Source organism: Gobio gobio (assembly GCF_949357685.1).
Source record: "Gobio gobio genome assembly, chromosome: 4".
NCBI lineage: Eukaryota > Metazoa > Chordata > Actinopteri > Cypriniformes > Gobionidae > Gobio > Gobio gobio.
The window spans coordinates 5947081-5966140 of NC_137100.1; the positions used below are offsets into that span (position 1 = coordinate 5947081).

The window sequence follows — 19060 nt, forward strand, 5'->3', positions numbered from 1 at the left end:
ACATGCGCATATCAATAGCACACGCGCCGCTGGTGAGACAGGCGACATTATAATAATGATAATAAACTAAGAAAAGAGCTCTCTTTTTACTTTCAAGAGTCTTATTTCCACTGTTGGAAACATGCCTGCTTTTTTTGAAAGTTACGCACAAGTGTGCCATATAATTAATGCAGCTTGTAGCAAAAAAACTAAAAGTGCAACTGAATTTTTTTAACTAACGATGTTATCACCAAGCGACCCCAAAACAACAGAAACAGAAACATTATAAACCATTATTAAATATGAACACTGTTGTTCCTTGTTTACGCAGGGCAGGATTGCGTTTATTGGGAATTTAAGGCTTCAAACGCGCCATATTTAAACTCAATTTAAAGGGATATTTCACCCAAAAATTAAACGTTTGTTATCGTTTACTCACCCTCAAGTTGTTCCAAATTTCTTTCATCTGCTGAACAGAAAAGAGGACATTTTGAAGAATATGGTTAACCAAACAGTTGACTTCCATAGTATTTATTTTCTCCATACTATGGAAGTCAACAGGGGCCATCAGCTGTTTGGGTACCATTTTTGGGTCCATTAAAAGTCGCACTTTATAACAAAATCAATTGCATTTCGCAAGAATAGCTGTAGGCTATCTACCCTGGAAGAAACAGGGCTGTGCGTAATAACAAATAAGCGCGTGCCAATCCACGCTTTTCCCCTCCAGAGTACATTTGTTTTGCTAAAAAAAAAAAAAGAGAGGCATAAAGTCGCAGTAGCCTAAACATCTGTGTTCAATAAAAGGTGTAAGAAATCTTCAGGGGGAGCAAGGCAACGTGTGTTCACACCTCTTTATAATTCGGCAGGGCGCGTGCCGCGTGCCAACTTCACACCTGTGAACAACGCGCGCGTGGACAGTCATATCCACGTGTGCATATGAAAGCGTGCGTGTGCATTATTATTCATCGCACTGAAATCACTATGCTAATAGATACGTTTTCTGAAGATAGCCTACATCTTTTCTTAACGCAAAAACGTTCTCGTCCTCGAAGCTCTAAAGATTGAGCTAATGTTAAATGTGTTCTAATGCGAAAACAGCACGTGTCTGGTTCCCGAGGAAACGCGGCTGTTTGTTCGCTGGATACGCGTCGCTACAATATGCCTAGAGATAAAGGAGAGCCGGAGAGAAACTGCACCGTTTTAAATGCGTTGCCTTCCATCAAGCCATAGCAGAAAGTTCCTGACCTGACGCGCCGCGTATGATAAACACTCGCCCTATGGAAGTGATACAAATGGAGACTATATGTGAACGCAGGCTGTGTTATAATGTTTATTGAAGAGTAGCGTGGGAACGTCTCTGTTCATTGATAATTCCGACAGGTAATAAAACAGGCCTGAGGTGTGAGTCCATGTTAGTAGGTGAGGTGTAAGTTGTTCGTGTTACTGGGAGAGCGTGGCTGAAAGCTTGTTCCCATCATAACACTCTTGAAATCATTGCCTGTTGGCGAATTTCAAATATTTACACAATTTCGTGCCCTTTGCATGCCCTTTGTGTAGCTATGTGTATTAGCCTATATACACACCGCGTTGTCGTGCATATTGTAACTTTTAGCTCGGTTGGAAATCATTTTCTCTCTGCACAAGACAGCACGATCGAGTGGCCACCATTGCTTTTCTTAGTTTTTTTTAAATAGGCTCTTCTGCCTTTGTTACAGCGCGAAATTACGCACTGTTGTTATAGTTTACCGTTTTATCATTTTTGCTTAATATTTATTAAAATAGGTACGTATAATAGACCTATGCTAATATCCCCAGAGAGATAGAGATGCTCAGCTGCGCCTTTCCTATTCTAATGCGCGCAAACACATCAACCCTCGCGCTTTAATGGCCCTGCGCGTGCCAGTTGCTTTAATCTTGGCCTTTTGAACGCGAAGGTCAAATGAGTGTCGCTAAGTAAAATAAGAATAAAGACAGACAGTAAGCGTGTAGACAGTCTTAAAAAAAAGTCACTTTTGTAGGCTAAGATGGCATTAATTCGTATCTATAAACGGCCGATCGCAAGCATCGCCAAGGTGAAGAAAGTGAAGAGTGCATGTGAACATTGGAGAGAAGCGTGGGAACCATCTCTGCGCTCGGCTAATAATGTACAAATTCTGACAGGTAATAAAAAGAGCTGAGGTGTCTGAGCAGTCCGTGTTACTTGGAGAGTGTGCTTAATAGTGGGTTCCCATCATAGCACTCCTCCAGTTCTCTGTCGGGCATTCTCGAGATGTAAATGTTCACACCAGCGCGCAAAATCCTACAACATTTTAAAAGTGTGTGACATCCCATCACAGAAAGGCTTGATGTTGTCTTTTTAAAACAAAAATCATTAGCGTTAGCCTGTTGTTGCACATTTCGAAAACGGTTCACATGTATCATTTCATGAAAGTTATTATACCGAACCAGATGAACCAACACGATCTCACGGCAATTCGTACATATTTTACGAGGTGGCTAATTCGTACGAATTTGTACGACCTCACTCGTACGAATGTGTACGATTTTTGCTAATTCGTACGTATTTGACGAGTTGCCAAGAGTCCTCAAACCCCGCCCCTAAACCTAACCGTCACTGGGGTTTAGACAAAACGTACAAATTTGTACGAATTAGCCACCTCGTAAAATATGTACGAATTGGTCGTGAGATAACGTTGGATGAACACACCCGTGCACTTCATTACAGTCAAGGCAAGCAAGGCAAGTTTGCACTGCCCAAAAGTTCTGCTATCAGGCCTAGCAAAACTAATGGAAGCCCATTTCCACCACATAAGAAAAACATGCCATGGTAAGTCATAATTATGACATAGCCCTAAATTATAATAAATATGAGATGAAAAGTCCAAATCCCTAATTTAAGAAATTAAGACATAAAATCCGAATTAGGCTATGAGTTAAAATAATAATAAAAAAAACCTAAAGTATGACATTAAAATCGAAATTTAGCCTACATAAAGCACCATAAAAAAATCTCATAATTTGGACTTTTCACCACATAATGACTTAAAAAGTCGAAATTATTAGGCTACATTTAATGTCATCATATATCGTAGAGCAGACCGGTTGAGCAATTCATAAATCTGTATAAATCTATTACACCAGCAGAGGCGAAGGCAACGGGTCGTTTGTCCCAAACACAGGTTCATCGACACACGTTTGGTGTTAACAGAATGTGTCAATGGACCCATAAGAATAGAAGCACGCAGAGAAGGACGTGTGTCCCGTTTTACTCACAGTTTCCCACGGGAATTGCGGTATAGCACTTGGTAAAACCGTGCCTGAAATTATGAGGTATTTATGACGAAAAACGTAAATGACTAAATTAGGATATTCATCATTATAGTAGCCTAAATCGTTACACATAGGTAATAGTACAAACGATTTTTTGCGTGTGTGTGTTGGAGTTATGGTTCTTTATTGCATTTTTTGTTGTTATTGTTAAAGCTATAATTTATAAATCTGTATAATAAAAAAAAAGGAAAATACAGCCACATTGTTTACTGGTTTTGTGGGGCTCAACCTCTCACACTCTCAGCAAGTGCTATTCCTCTTAATATGTACAAGTTGGATACTTCTTTCCTATTCTTCACTATGCAAGTATAAGCAATAGAGATATTCAATTTATGATCCATACGTTTTCAAATATTACCTTGGTTTATGCATACACATGCACAAAAATTGACTTCATATCACTTTTTCCTTTTAACACTGTGAAGGGCTCATGGTAACACTTTAGTTTAGAGTCCAATTCTCACTATTAATAGTTGTTTATTAGCATGCATATTACTATGATATTGTCTGTTTATTAGCACTTATAAAGCACATATTAATGCCTTATTCGGCATGATCATATTCTACATCGTTTACTCAATATCTAAACTTAACAACTACCTTACTAACTATTAAAGGATTACCGGTAGTTCACTTTTAAATAAACTTTTGCTGATAATTTACTCACCCCCATGTCATCCAAGATGTCCATTTCTTTCTTTCTGCAGTCGTCTTCATCGTCTGGTATCGTTTAAAGCCCTTTGAAGCTGCACTGAAACTGTCATTTGGACCTTGAACCGTTTGGAGCCCATTGAAGTCCATTATATGGAGCAAAACCTAGGACTGTTTTCATCCAAAATTATTTTACCTCTTAACAGACGAACGCAATCGTCTCTGAGCTCCGCCATAACTTCCGGCAAGTAAGGTCAAATTAGATTGTGGTCATAGATATATCGATAGTAGATGCCTCATTCTACTGATCCGTGTAGTCGCTAATGAGGCCTCTACGTATACATCTATAACCACGATCTAATTTGCCCTTACTTGCCGGAAGTTATGGCGGAGCTCAGATCGCGTTCGTCTGTTAAGAGGAAAAATAATAGCATAAATACTGCTCGGTTTCTCGCAGAAACTGATCGTTTGGCTAGATAAGACCCTTATTCATCGTCTGGTATCGTTTAAAGTCCTTTGAAGCTGCACTGAAACTGTCATTTGGACCTTGAACCGTTTGGAGCCCATTGAAGTCCATTATATGGAGAAAAACCCTGGACTGTTTTCATCCAAAACCTTAATTTCTTTTCGACTGCAGAAAGAAAGACATGGACATCTTGGATGACATGGGGGTGAGTAAATGATCAGCAAAAGTTTATTTAAAAGTGAACTAATCCTTTAATAAGCAGTAATTATGAGTTTATTAGTTAACAGTGAATGTATTCCCCATACTAAAGTGTTAGCAGGCTCGTATACACTGGCATCTTTTGTGAACATTTTACACCTGCAGAGAGGAACTGACCATTTGTATTGATTTATTTATTGATTTATTTGATAGGGACCATGCGTATTCATGAACAATATGCCAGAATCAGTAAAAATAACTACTTTTCATCTGCAGTCCCGGCAGGTAACATAAGACTAACAAGAAGACAGCCAACAAGCATACAACATTCATTCACTATAAATGACAAGATACACATAATAATGACACATACATTGATAAAACAAACAACAAAACAAAACAAAAATACATAATGGCAAAGACATTGTTCATCCACCTACTACATTCAATTAAACAGTGAAAGTATTGGTGATTAAATGTGTAACAGTTAAAAGTGAGTACATGTCTGGTTTTCTAGAAGCCACTGTTTTAAGTGAGTTTTAAAGGTCTGGACATTACATTGAAGACCTTGAAGGACAATCAATTACATCAAAATACACCCAGAATGATATATGAGTGCAACATCAGTGCAACACCATTGCCAGAAAACTAGGGACATTTTGTAAAAATGCAATAAAATCAAAAATCAGTGATTCGTTAATTCTCTTGAACCTTTATTTAACTGACAAAAGTACAAAGAAAAATATTCAGTGTTTTCACTGATCAATTTAAAGGCACACTATATCGTTTTTCGCCGCTAGAGGTCACCTATTCGAATCGTTGGGAGTTGTCGTCCTCTCCTCTACAGCCGGTGGAAAAGAATCGGGATGGGACACGGGCAGAAATCATGTTCATGGATGAGATTATTAACGTTACTGTAGTATGAAGCAGAGCAGGGCCGAGTGTTGTGGAGCTGAGCAAGGCCGCTGGAGCAATTTTTAATGAGAAACGCGACACATGGCTGGAGCTCGAGAGCAGTGGAGCTTTTATTCTGCCTCAGTCGGCGCTTCCACTTCTTCCGCTCATGCGTATGTGAGTTAATGCAGCTCTGTTTTATCATATTAGATACATTTGAGTGTGTTGAAAATTCATAGGCGTCGATTTCGGGGGGGACGGGGGGGACGCGTACCCACCAGATTTCGTCATGAGTCCTTTTGTACCCACCACTTTTTTTTTTTTTTTTAAACCTCGAGTTCAATTTTGCGGTGAAGCATTGCTGACACACACATATTATTTTTTCCACTCAATTGTGTCGTAATAACGATATCTTATGTCGTTTTAACTACATCTTTTCTCATAATAACGAGATCTTATGTCGTTTTAACGACATCTTTTGTTGTAAAAACGTTTGAAAAGCAGAAGCAAGCTCCGTAAAATAGGCTCTTCCGCTGCCTGTATCAGTGGCAGTGCCCATAACACGAAATTGTTGTAATGGATTGATGTAGCCTATACAGTTCTTAACAGCCATGGGTAGCAGGTGCCATGGACCGCTCATGATTTAGCGTAATGACGGACCCCGGTGCAGCCACAAACATCATAATTATCTATAGGCTAAGCCTACTGTAATTGAGACATTCAAGAAATGTATTAAAAAGAAAGACGCTTTCAGCCTTACTCAAAGTAGAGCCCTACATTTCTGCCCGAGCCCGACGGGCCCCGACTTTTTAATGCCCTAGGGCCGGGCTTCGGGCCAATTTTCCAGTCATAGCCTACCTCAGATGCGGGCCGGGCTTCGGGCTTTTTTAGGCTATAGGACGACGCTATGCAACACGCATCGCCGCAAATGAGTAAAGCAAGCCAACACGCAAACTGCCACAAGTGAAACTGAAAATAAGCTAAGTTTTAGATGCTCAAAAGCACAATCATCTTCATTAAAATTAATGAGACTAAATGCTCTTACCAGTGTTTAGGTCGCTCGTTCTCATAATGCGGTCTTTGATATTGAAAAGAGCTGATGAATAAAATACTCATATCGGTTGATTTCGTTGACATGAACTCCGTTAAATGTGCATATAGCACGGGAATTGAAGATCGGATATATATTCATTTCGCGGAGAGGTGTAGCCTAAGGTAAGACAACCAGCTTTTTTTTTATTTTTAATTATTTGTTTAGATTGTGTAGCCCGTTTTGTTTGCTCGCGCCGTTGCGATCTGCCTGCCTCATCTTGTCAAAAATGCCTTTTTACTGTGATGGTGGTGATAATAGGCTAAACGTTTAAACAATGCTTTAAGTGTTTTTTATGGATTTAATAAGCAAGACAAGTCAAGTGTTGATTTCAGAGGCTAAAGTGTTGGGTTAACTCACTGTCGGCCGCTGGCCGCTTGGTCGTCACTTTAAAAAGCAAAAACTTTAGTTTAACAAACATTAAATGCTTTAAACATTTTTCTAAATTAACTTAATAAAGAAACAAAACGAAATATATCTACTTTGACATTAAAAACAAAACTGAACTATTTTAATGGCTGTAACTAATGTGTAATAGGGAGGATAAAAAAAACACGGGCTCCAGTGGGACTCTGATAATGAAGTGGTAAAAAAAATTGCAAAAATGAAAAATATTAAAGAATTCGCGGGGCGCTTTCGTCGGCATGAGTAAGATAGGCTATAAGACCCGCAATATGTCTCTCATCTGACATTTTTATTTATTTACATAAGCTGCAGGACATAGTCTTTCAAAACATGACCTGCGCGAAAGAGAAAAAAAAATGTACCCAGCACTTCTGAAAATGCACTTCTGAATGCGTCTCTGTCCCCAGCACATTTCAAACCAAACTGACGCCCATGTGAAAATTATGTTATAATGCTACTCTGTGCGTTCATTCGGCGGCAACTATGAGACACTTGTTCACACTGCAGTGAGCTAGAGCGATACTAGAATATCATATTAATAAATGCTGGATGGCTTGTGTTGTGTGACATATTGTATGATGAAGAAAATGCTGTATTACTGTACAATAATTTGTTTTCTGTCTATAAATGTATCCAAACAAATGTTCCCTTGTCTAATAAAACATATAATATATTAAAGCGTCTTTGGTGTTTCCGGAAATCGAGGGAAACGCATTGATAGGCGTGTCCTGGTTGCTTATTTCTTTGGATTTAAACATTCTTGGAAACATTTGGGATAATGTCTTAATCTTACATCTAATCTAAAATCTTACATATTGTGCCTTTAATTGTATTTTGTAAATATAGAACAATTTTGATGGCTGCAACACACTCCAAAAAAGTTGGAACAGAGGCAAAATAAAAGTGAAAAGACTATAGACTATCCAGGTTAAACTCTTTTGAAACAGTCCACCGTGAGCAGGTCAGGGGATCGTGAGTGTGTATAAATGAGCTTCTCATTCTTTGCAAGCTGAGGTCAAGGCTCATCACTTTCGTGCCAAATATCATGTTAGAATTGTCAAATAATTCAAAAACCACATTTCTCAATGCAAGATTGGAAGGTCTTTCACCATCTACCAAACATAATATTGTGAAAATATCGAGGGAATCCAGAGAAATCTCGGTCGGTGTAGGGCAAGGCAGGAAACCTCTGTTGAATGTGAGTGACCTTTGACCCCTCGGGTGGCATTGTATGAGAAAACGTCATGCTACTGTGCTAAATACAGCCACGTGTGCTCAGGAGCATTACGGAAAACTGCTGTCACTTAACACGGTCTGACGCTGCATCAAGAAATGCAACTCAAATCTCTATTACGCAAGGAGAAAGCTTTACATCTGTTCAATGCAGAGATGCCCGAGCTCCTCTCAGATGATCTGAAACACAGAGGAAATGTGTGCTGGGGTCAGATGAGCAGCGTTGGGGAAAGTTACTTTGAAAAGTAATGCATTACAATATTGCGTTACTCCCTTAAAAAGTAACTAATTGAGTTACTTAGTTACTTTTTAGGAAAAGTAATGCGTTACGTTACTTTTGCGTTACTTTTTCTCACCTGGGCTGGGCTTGCTTTTTTGTTTTGTTTTTTAATAGCAAAAAAAGTCCTTTTTTGTGCAAATGTAAAGACCTCTTCATACCAAAATTGAAATAATAGGCCTCAGGCTGAGGTATAAATGTGCTGCCATTCTGGATAATGGAAGAATAGGACGCAGGAGAAAAACGTTTTACCAATAAAAACAAAAAATCTAGTAATTTTTGCTCATGGCTTAACTGAATCATCAAAGGTCAGCAGCACGACATTGGTCAATAAAGGTAGATTAAATGCATAAAAATATTTGTTTTATTTAACATTTATATATTTGAGGTTTGAGTACTCTGATTTTGCATTTGACTGATTTTATTCATTTTGAGGAGTACAGAATCTTTATTGTGCAAGTGAGATAAATAAATGCTCACATTTAGTCTAGAACTACAATAACCCTCATGTTTACATAAAACGCCTCTCCACTTATTTTTCACAACATGGGGGCAGGAGAGCTGTCAGTCAAATAAATGTGAAAAAGTAACTTGCGTTACTTTTTTGAAAAAGTAACTCAGATATTTTGTTGTAAATTTGAAAAGTAATGCGTTACTTTACTAGTTACTTGAAAAAGTACTATTATTACGTAACTCAAGTTACTTGTAATGCGTTACCCCCAACACTGCAGATGAGTCCACGTTTCAGCTTGTTTTTGGGAAATACTGACTTCGAGTTCTCAGTCCCAAACCATCCAGACGTTCATCAGAAACATCTGTCATGGTATTGAGGTGCGTCAGTGCAAAAAAGGTAATATTCCTCCTTTTAGATTCATTTGAATAATTCTTGCATATATGATACACACAAATCTTTTTTCCAGTATCTTCTGGAATCTAGTGGAAACAGCCCAAACTGTCTGCAGGGTGCTAGAGCACACAGGGCCTGAGTTACACACTTTCAAAACTGAATTTATAACAAACAAAAAAAATCATTATTACAGCTCAGACAACATATACTTACATGTTTATCACTTTTAGCAGTGTTTTATGAAACTTCAAAGGGTTTCCTGTAAAATGACAATGTATGTGGGTATGGGAAGCTTTTCAATTTGGGTAGGCCAAATCCAGGCGGAAGTGGTGCCTATCTCCAGAAAGTAGAGACTCTAAGCTTTCAAATGGTAACACATATGAGGTCAGAGTTCCTCCACAGACATTTAAAATTTACAGTATACACATGATGATGTCATTCCGTACCCTGTATTAACAAATTACAGATTATTGACCTAATTGCTTTTTATAAAATGTACAACCTTTCTGGAAATGGGGTTGTATTTAAAGGGATAGTTCACCCGAAAATTTACATTAGCCCATGATTTACTCACCTTCAAGCCATCCTAGGTGTATATGACATTCTTCTTTCAGACGAATACAGAGTTATATAAAAAAAAAATCCATGCTTTATAATAGCTGCCCAAAATGTGAAGCCCATAAAAGTGCATGCATTCCATCCATCCATGCATCCTATAACTGCTCCATACGGCTCCAGGGGTTAATAAAGGCCTTCTGAAGCGAAGCATTTGTGTAAGAAAAACTTTATAAAGTTAAATATCTAGCTTCTGTCAGACGCCTTCCGTATTCACCTTACGGAAAAATTGTAACTGTCGCGACGATGTCGCCGGACGTAGCGCAAGTGTTTTGAACTGCGAGAGGCGTTACACTTGTTGAATACGGAGGGCGGTCTGGCGGAAGCTAGATATTTTACTTTATAAAGTATTAAATATGGATATTTTTCTTACACAAACGCATTGCTTCGCTTCAGAAGGCCTTTATTAACCCCTTGGAATCGTGTGAGGTACTTTTATAATGGATGGGTGCACTTTTTTAAAGGGTTAGTTCACCCAAAAATGAAAATTCTGTCATTAATTACTCACCCTCATGTCGTTGGACACCCGTCAGGCCTCGGAACACAAATGAAGATATTTTAGTTGAAATCTGATGGCTCTGAAAGGCCTCCATTGGCACAATGCACGGTTCACTCTCAAGACCCTTAAAAGGTACTAAAGACGTCGTTACAAAGTCCATCTCACTACAGTGGTTCTACAATAACTTTATGAAGAGGCGAGAATAGTTTTTGTGCGCAAAAAAACCCTAAATAACGACTTATATAGTGATGATGATTTCAAAACACGGCCTCATGAAGCTTCGAAGCGTTATGAATCAGTGAGCCGATTCATGATTCGGATCGCGTGTCAAACCGCCAAACTGCTGAAATGTGGCGATCCAAACTGCTGATTCGACTCACTGATTCATAACGCTTCGAAGAAAATATCTTCATTTATGTTCCGAAGATGAACGGAGGTCTTACGGGTGTCGAACGACATGAGGGTAAGTAATTAATGACAGAATTTTCATTTTTGGGTGAACTAACCCTTTAAGCTTCAAATTTTAGGCTCCCATTCACTTCCATTATAAAGCTTGGAAGAGCCAGGACTCTGACTGTATTCGTCTGGATGGAGAAAGTCATGTACACCTGATTTACATGAGTAAATCATGGGGTAATTTTCATTTTTGGGTGAACTATCCCTTTAATCAGATCAATATCCAGCTATTACTTATTATACAGCTAATAATGTTCTTTAAAGCACTATTAAACACTTTCAAATCATGGTTATTTTGCACCAAAAAGGTTTCTGCTGTGCTTAAAATCCGAAGAACCCTAATCTGGAACTGTTTTGAACCATTTAAAAGAGATATATACTGTAAAAAAAATGTCAGTGATGGACTAATAGACTTTTAATGGAGTGTGTCAAGCAAATAGCCTTAGTTTATGCTTTTGGGTATTTATTTTCTTCTATCACATATTCAAATATTTTTTATAAACGTTGATTTAATTGTTTATTGACTATTTGAAATTATTTTTAAGCAGGCTCATGCAGGTGGAAAAGTGAAAGACTACTGCATTCAACATAATAAGAAACGTGCAGGATAAATGGATTAGGATTGTCCATTAAATATGGCAATATTTCCCTTCATTTCCCCCCGGTTTCACAGACACGGCTTAAGAGAGTCCTGGACTAAAATGCATGTGTGAGCTGTTTGCACTGAGATATCTTAAAATACATCAGTGCCATTGTTTTGTCTCAAGATACACACCAGTAATGTTTTTTCCTAAGGCACATTTATAAAAGCTATTAAATGTCCAAATTGAACTAGGCCTAATCCTGACTCAATCTAAACCTTGTCTGTGAAACCAGGCCTATAACTTTTTACTTTGTGTGTTTACTGATAGCCTATATAAAAAAAAGCAAAAGATGTTTTAAGTTATTTAGAAAGAACTCAGAAAGCAAAGTATAATTAGTAAGTGTAATAAGATGATTAGCATCTTGCAGCACACTTGGAAGCTTACTGAGACCCCCTAGTGGGCCATGTTCACACACAGGCTATAAAATGTCACATAGTGCTTAGACCTCAAGCCAGATGAATGCATGGAATATTTCCTCTATATAGTAGGCCTACTAAAAGGTCCCTCTGATGCTGTGTCCAACCGTAGCCTGAGCACAATGATAGGTAAGTTGTAACTAACAGCAGCCACATTGCGTGTAATCACATTAGGGGGGAAGTGGAGTAAGATGAGCCGGTGGGTAAATTGACCCACCCCCTGTATCTTGACTTTTATTGTCGTGTCCATGTATTTTGGAACCACCCATAATTTCTGCCAGACTGTGAAAAGGAGAATGTTTTAAACTATTTATGATGCATGTTGGTGATTTAGCAACCTGTAGAACCCATCATTTAGCTAAATATTAGCCTGAATTGGTAAGCTAGGTAGTCCCCCCCAACCCTCCCCCAAATGGCAATTATGGGGCAAAGTGAGCCAAATGATGTGGGGTAAATTGAGCCAGTGTTTTAACTTTCCCCACCTTTAGGCACTGCTCAAAGTTAAATGAAATCTCTGAAGTATAAAATGGTATAATTTCAATGTAATATTACAAAACTGGTTTAGTTGATTTTTATTTTATTTTGAGGGACAGTGTACAAATCCTTCTCTGATGAGAACCAGAAGATGATTTTCACTATAATCATATATTTTATATATCTTTCCACCTGTAGTCTCTCATGTTCAGCATTGCCAAAAAACTACCATGCCAATAATCTTATGTTTATTAGTTTCAGTGATATTTTTTAAAAACTTCATTTGGTTGGTTTTATGTCGTCTAAGTTAGCTTTAAGAAATGAAATACAACTATTTGTAAAAAGGAAATTTAATTATTTAATAAGTAAATCATCTTTTAAATTCCACATGCTTGAATTAGATTAATTTAGATGATCAGTTTACACCCAGATGGTGCAATTTACCCACCCACTCGGATCAACTTACCCATAACCTGGGGAAAATTGAGCCACAGGAACACTTTTTTAAAATAAGAAGCCTATATTTTTTTAATAATTTGTCATAGATGCATTCTGATCATAAAAAAAAATAGGAAACATCATGAAATGACTTGAGGACCACAATATTTTGAAATCCCCCTAGGCCTACATATATTTTATCCCTGATTAATCCCTGAGATTGATCATCAATATGTATGAAACCAATGCCATACTAATAATTTATTTAATAGAATCCAGAAAAGTTAAATTTCCATGTTTAGCAGCAATTTCGCGACATTTTGGCGAACCCCATTTTCGCGACTTTCATTCAACACATGCAAACCTGATGATTTATCCCTTAGGATGGGATGTGTTTTTCAGACCTTTCAGCCGCGTTTACTTGTCCCAAACAGCAGCGCGTCTACTCCGACGGCGCGTGCTCGCACATGCTCGAAAGCGTGGCTAATTCACACCTCCGTGCAACAGGCGCTCAAGTGCCGAACGTTTCCACGTGCCCATTTGCTCTGTCCTGCTCCAGCAGGTGCCAAGTTTAACATTTGACTAATTGCTCGACGGTCGGTCATCAGACAGTGGGGATGCATATCAGAAACCAACAGTTGAATCCCAATGGTTTTGCACTGATGATTCTAAAGTACTCAAACACTTTGCCTCTTCCATACAAAGCAACTTAAACATCCGATTTCCGTAAAAAGAACAATCGAGGCGACCTGGGAAAGTTAGAATTTCCTCGTTTTGGACCCTTGCAGATTGGCATTGATAACTTCTAAAATCCAGTAGCTTAAGACAGATATTTGCTTTGGTCAACATTGAGTTTGGTCACTCAACCATCTATTGTTGAGTTAGTTTATTGTAGGCTAAATGCATGATTTGATTGCAATGAAAAGCGCGCGACCGTTTGTCCATAGCAAACCTCACGCAATATTCGCTGTTAAAGAGACGTGTTAAAGGAATCATAATACTAATGGAATTATGGGCAAGGTGCGTATGATGCCACCACTCTACCTGACCAAACAGTAAACTTTCCCACGGGATTTTTCATAAGGTTAGACATGAAGCATGGGGTCAAAAAGTGAAGCAACACATGGCCAGTTCAATAATTTAGTATATTGTCAATTTAGGAAAGAGCAACATATCTCATCCTGTAAATTGAGTTGACGTTATCAGCACCAAGTGCACTGTAAAAAAAAAATTCAGGTCTGCAATTGAAAATGTTCTAGTGAGCGATCACATCTAAATTTTTCAGTTGGCCAAAGTAAAAATCTGTGTATTGATGCATTTTAATTCAATTAAAATTCAAGAAATTCAATTTGGCCAACTGAAAATGTTAGATGTGATCGCTCACTAGAAAATGTTCAATTGGAGACCTGATTTTTTTTTACAGTGTGGCGTTTTGCAACATCTAGACCTAGTGGTATTAATCTGCTTTAAAAATAGTGAATTCAGGGTGATTGGGACACTTTCCCATGTCATCTCAATGGCAAAAAGTGTCCCAATCACTCTTAATTCACCCTATGTCAAAATTTATTGAGAATTTCGAACTTTTAACCCACTCTTGAAAAGCAGAAACTCCCATGCACAAACGCAAATTGGCCTTTACTAAAAAGGTGCATTTAAAAGTTGTGCAGTTATGAACATATTTCTACTTTAATAAATCATGCATATTAAATCGCGCGTTACAAGTTCAGACCAGTCTGTTTTTTCGCTTCTGCACATCGCTGTGATCGCCGACAGTTGACCCGCTTCAGGTGCGAAGGCAATGCTCGAAAATGTTAAGCATCTAATGCAATTCTACGCGCCTCTGAGAGTATTCTAGTCTGGCGCTGTTAGTGTGAGTGTGTTCGTTTTTACACATGTGTAGTGCCATAATATTCTGTTCCCACGAGAAAAGCTCAAGTTTCCCATCGCATTTGCACGGCTTTGGCTTTACGAAAATCTGCTTAAAAACGAAACATAGTAGTGAGAAATGAATCATTGACCAGCATTAGCTATCAATCATATTGAACAAAAATATATCATTTGAAGCCAGAAAATAGAAATGCATTAATTGTGTATAGACTGCGTATCGGGAATTATATTAATACACAGGTTTGCATAATAAAAGGCAAGGTTGTTTTTGAACATTAAACAGTAAATTGTTAGGGGTTTGGTTGGCTTTGGTTGGAGGTCGTGAACTTTAACGGGAGGAGCGTGTCCGTGAATTGAGTGTCAAGAAGTTTGTGTTGAAATTGCGCTGCAATTTGGCGCAATAAAATCAACAAACTATGGTCCATAAAAGCATAAGCGTTCTATTACTGCATGATTGGTCATTCTAAGCAAACTTCTGATGGCATTTAAGATGTGTGCAGTTTTCATTATGCGTTTATATTCATATTAAAGGACTATATATTCAGATTTTCGTAAAAACCAAAGCTGTGCAAGTGCAATGGACAAACTTCAGTTGTTCCCGCTTAATATCCGCTGTATTATGGTTCTTTAATTTAACCTAATCGATTTATAGTTTCTTATCTTGGAATATATTAAAATGGTAATTGACAATGGCAGAATGCCATAATGCCGGGGTTGGGGTACGACCACCATACGGTCACACATCATTGACACCTCGTCACCACCAATGACAAGCCAGCATTCCCAATAAAAGGCAAGTGTTCGCGAGGAGCTTTTCCACAGTAGAATTTCCTCTAGCAACACAGAACAACGGGAATATACGATTTTGATACTCTTCAACAGATCATGGTTCCTCCAAAAATGGCAAGTCGACGACCAGCCAAAAGAGTGAGTATTTCTTTCTTAATGGACTTTTACATGTCATAATACAGTGAGGAGTTTTAGAATTTCTCTCTTTTCTTTCATTTTAAATACTATATGGTTAAATTCAATATATGCGCTCCGTTTAGATCTTGAAACCGGTTATAGAAAAGAAACGGAGAGACCGGATTAACCAGCGTTTAGATGAGCTGCGAACGCTTCTGCTGGATAACACTCTGGACTCGGTAAGAAAGGAAATCCAGTGTTTAATATTAACCTAATGAGCACTGGAATGTTTCAGCAACATAACGCATTTACATTCACGTTTACAGCGACTTCAAAACCCCAAACTGGAGAAGGCTGAAATCCTGGAGTTAACCGTTGAATACATCAGGAGAAAAGCGGCAGCCGCGAGAGATGGCCATGGTAAGCTTTCTGTCTGTACTTCATTCATTGAAGAGTTAGCTTATTTTACAAGTATTTCCTATCTTAAAATGATAGTATCGACCTTATATTTGTGTACAGGTCTGGACTAAAGGGATAGTTTAGTCCCAAAAATGAAAATGTACTCACTCAAGTTGTTCCAAAACTGTATGAATTTCTTTCTTCTGTTGAACAAAAAAGAAAATATTTTGAAAAATGTTGGTATCAGACAGTTGACGGTGGCCATTGACTTCCATATTAGGAAAAAAAACTACACTCTAAAAAATGTTGGGTTAAAAACAACTCTAGTTGAGTTGAAAATGTACAAACGCAGCAATTGGGTTGTTTTAACCGAGCGGTTGCATGGGGTAAATGTTTGCTTACAAAAACCCAATTGCTGGGTTTGTCCATTTTCAACCCAAATTGGTTGTTTTTAGCCCAGCATTTTTTAGAGTGTATGGTAGTCAATGGGTGTTACAACATTCTTCAAAAGATCTTCTTTTGTGTTCAACAGAAGAAAGAAACTCATACAAGTTTGGAGGGTGAGTAAATGATGACCGAATTTTCATTTTTGGTTGAACTGTCCCTTTTAAGTGCTGTTTGATATTTGAGTTGCCTATGAGTGTGATGTTTCTAATTGATTTTATGTCTCTGTCTCTGTCTCTCCCCCCTCCCATTTTTGAATCATTCTCAATTTCTCCATCTAACCCCAAAATAACTTAACGCACCTCGCTCTCCAACTTTCCATTCTGGCAACCAACAAACCAAAACCATTTTCTTCTTACTCCTTTAACTTTGCTTTAAATTCTCAACTGTTCCTTTGAACGAACCTTCATCAACCATAAATCAACACGTTATTCTATCTCACCTAAACCCTTCCTTTTCTTGCTTTTGATTTTTTTCCCCTTTCCTCCTTCGTACGCCTTTAATTCCACGTCCCAGATCCGATCAAAGACTCGGACCCACATGACGCTAACGCTCCGCCTCTGCTCTCGACAAGACCCCATGTGCATTTTGCTTCGGTCCCCGAGCCCATCAATGCCCAGATGCCTTCTAATCCAGTCTACAAGGCTGGTTTTAAGGAGTGCATCTCCCGCCTGGCCAGCTTCATTGACTGCGTGGAGCCTTCTCAGCGGGACGGCTTCGTTCAAGGGCTGTGTCACCACCTCGACTCCTACAGCAGTGCCCTCCCCCAAAGCAGAGTTTCAAGCCAAGCTTCCCATCATCCATGGATCCCCAATGCAGAGTTGACGTGCAGGTCGGACGTCCCCATGAGAGCCAGCACAGAGCCCTTTTCCTACACCAATAGTTTGTATCCCACATCTTTTATGCTCCACCAGCCCATGACCCATCCATACCTTTCCCCTCCGTACTCCGTCTCTCCTCCACCCTCTCCTTGTTACTCCAGCAGCTCTCCTCCCTTCTCCAGCTCTCCCACATACCTCTCTGTCCCCTGCCATTTCCCTTTCCCTCCCACCATCTCGCCGCTCTCCAGCGACTCTTCGTCCTCGTCCTCCTCTTTCAGCCTCTCGACCGTAGTCCCAGCACCTCATCTCCAGGTCTCAGTGGGATCCCCCACTCCAGTGCGACCCACTGGCCCGGTTCCCTCCAGCCAACCCCGGACTCTGAGACGAGCTCTCTTCCACAACCAGACACACTCTTTGTGGAGGCCCTGGTGAGCAAACCTCAAAACACTTAGTGACTTAAAGCTCATCAGTTGCACACAGAGCAACAGCTTCCCATGGAAAACACATCAGGAATGCACATGTACAAGCGAAGGTGAGCGAGAAACATTAGGATCTCTGTGTTTGCAGTGTTCATGTATGTGTTCTGTGCTTCCCCGATTCCTGCTGTCACATTCCTATCTAAGATTCTTTATTGTATACAAATTGTGTAAATATATTTATTTTGTCCCTATTGTACATTGTATAAATTAATTGTACTTTTTTCACTTATTAAATCTATATAATTTTGTTAATTTGTATGACTCCTCTTTATACACACACACACACACACACACACACACACACACACACACACACACACACACACACACACACACACACACACACACATGTTTGTTTTTGTGAAATGTGAGGACATTCCATAGGCGCAATGGTTTTTATACCGTACAAACCGTATGTTCTATCCCCTTACACTGTCCCTGCCCCTAAACCTAGCCCTCACAGGAGACTGTGCAGTTCACTTTCTGTGAAAAAAACCTTGTTCTGTGTGATTTATAAGCATTTTGAAAAGTGGGGACATGGGGAACGTCCTCATATTTCACCCTCTTTTTGTAATACCTATGTCATAGCCATGTCATTATACACATTTGTGTCCTGATATTTCACGAAAACATGCCCACACACACACACACACACACACACACACACACACACACACACACACACACACACACACACACACACACACACACACACACACACACACACACACGTTTTATGGGGACTCTAGACATAAGGATTTTTATATTGTACAAACTGTATATTCTAACCCCCACTTAGTGTGATTTATAAGCTGTTTTCCTCATGGGGACCAAAAATTGTCGTCCCCACACGGATTTTGGATAGGGACATTTTGTCCCCATAATGTAGGGTTTACCAGGACACACAAACACACACCTATATAACATAAATATATTGTCATCTCAGGACAGGGCAGGGCAAATTATATTGTTTTTCATAAATTATTTAGTCTATAATAGGCTATTTGTTGGTAGGTTCCACTGTGACAATTTACCCCAGATCGTGACAAATGTGTATCACAAAAACATACCCCCCCCCCCCCCCCCCCCCCCCCCCCCCCCCTTGGGTAATAATGTCAGCAATAAATTTATGAACAAAAACACATTGCCATCTGCTGGTCAAAAAGACTTACTGTTCTCATTTATAAGGTGACCAGATTTCTGAAATGGAAT

At 39.0% G+C, this 19060-nt stretch overlaps 1 protein-coding gene across 1 annotated transcript; it reads left to right on the forward strand.

The window, feature by feature from the left end:
• Positions 1 to 15684: 15684 nt before the first annotated feature.
• Positions 15685 to 17801, forward strand: her1 (hairy-related 1; the record flags this gene model as incomplete). The annotated part of the gene is made up of 4 exons (XM_079813981.1): positions 15685 to 15726; positions 15849 to 15944; positions 16032 to 16125; positions 17065 to 17801. 4 exons carry the CDS (start codon positions 15685 to 15687, stop codon positions 17799 to 17801), a joined length of 969 nt encoding a protein of 322 aa, XP_079670107.1.
• Between the last annotated feature and the right edge of the window lie 1259 nt (positions 17802 to 19060).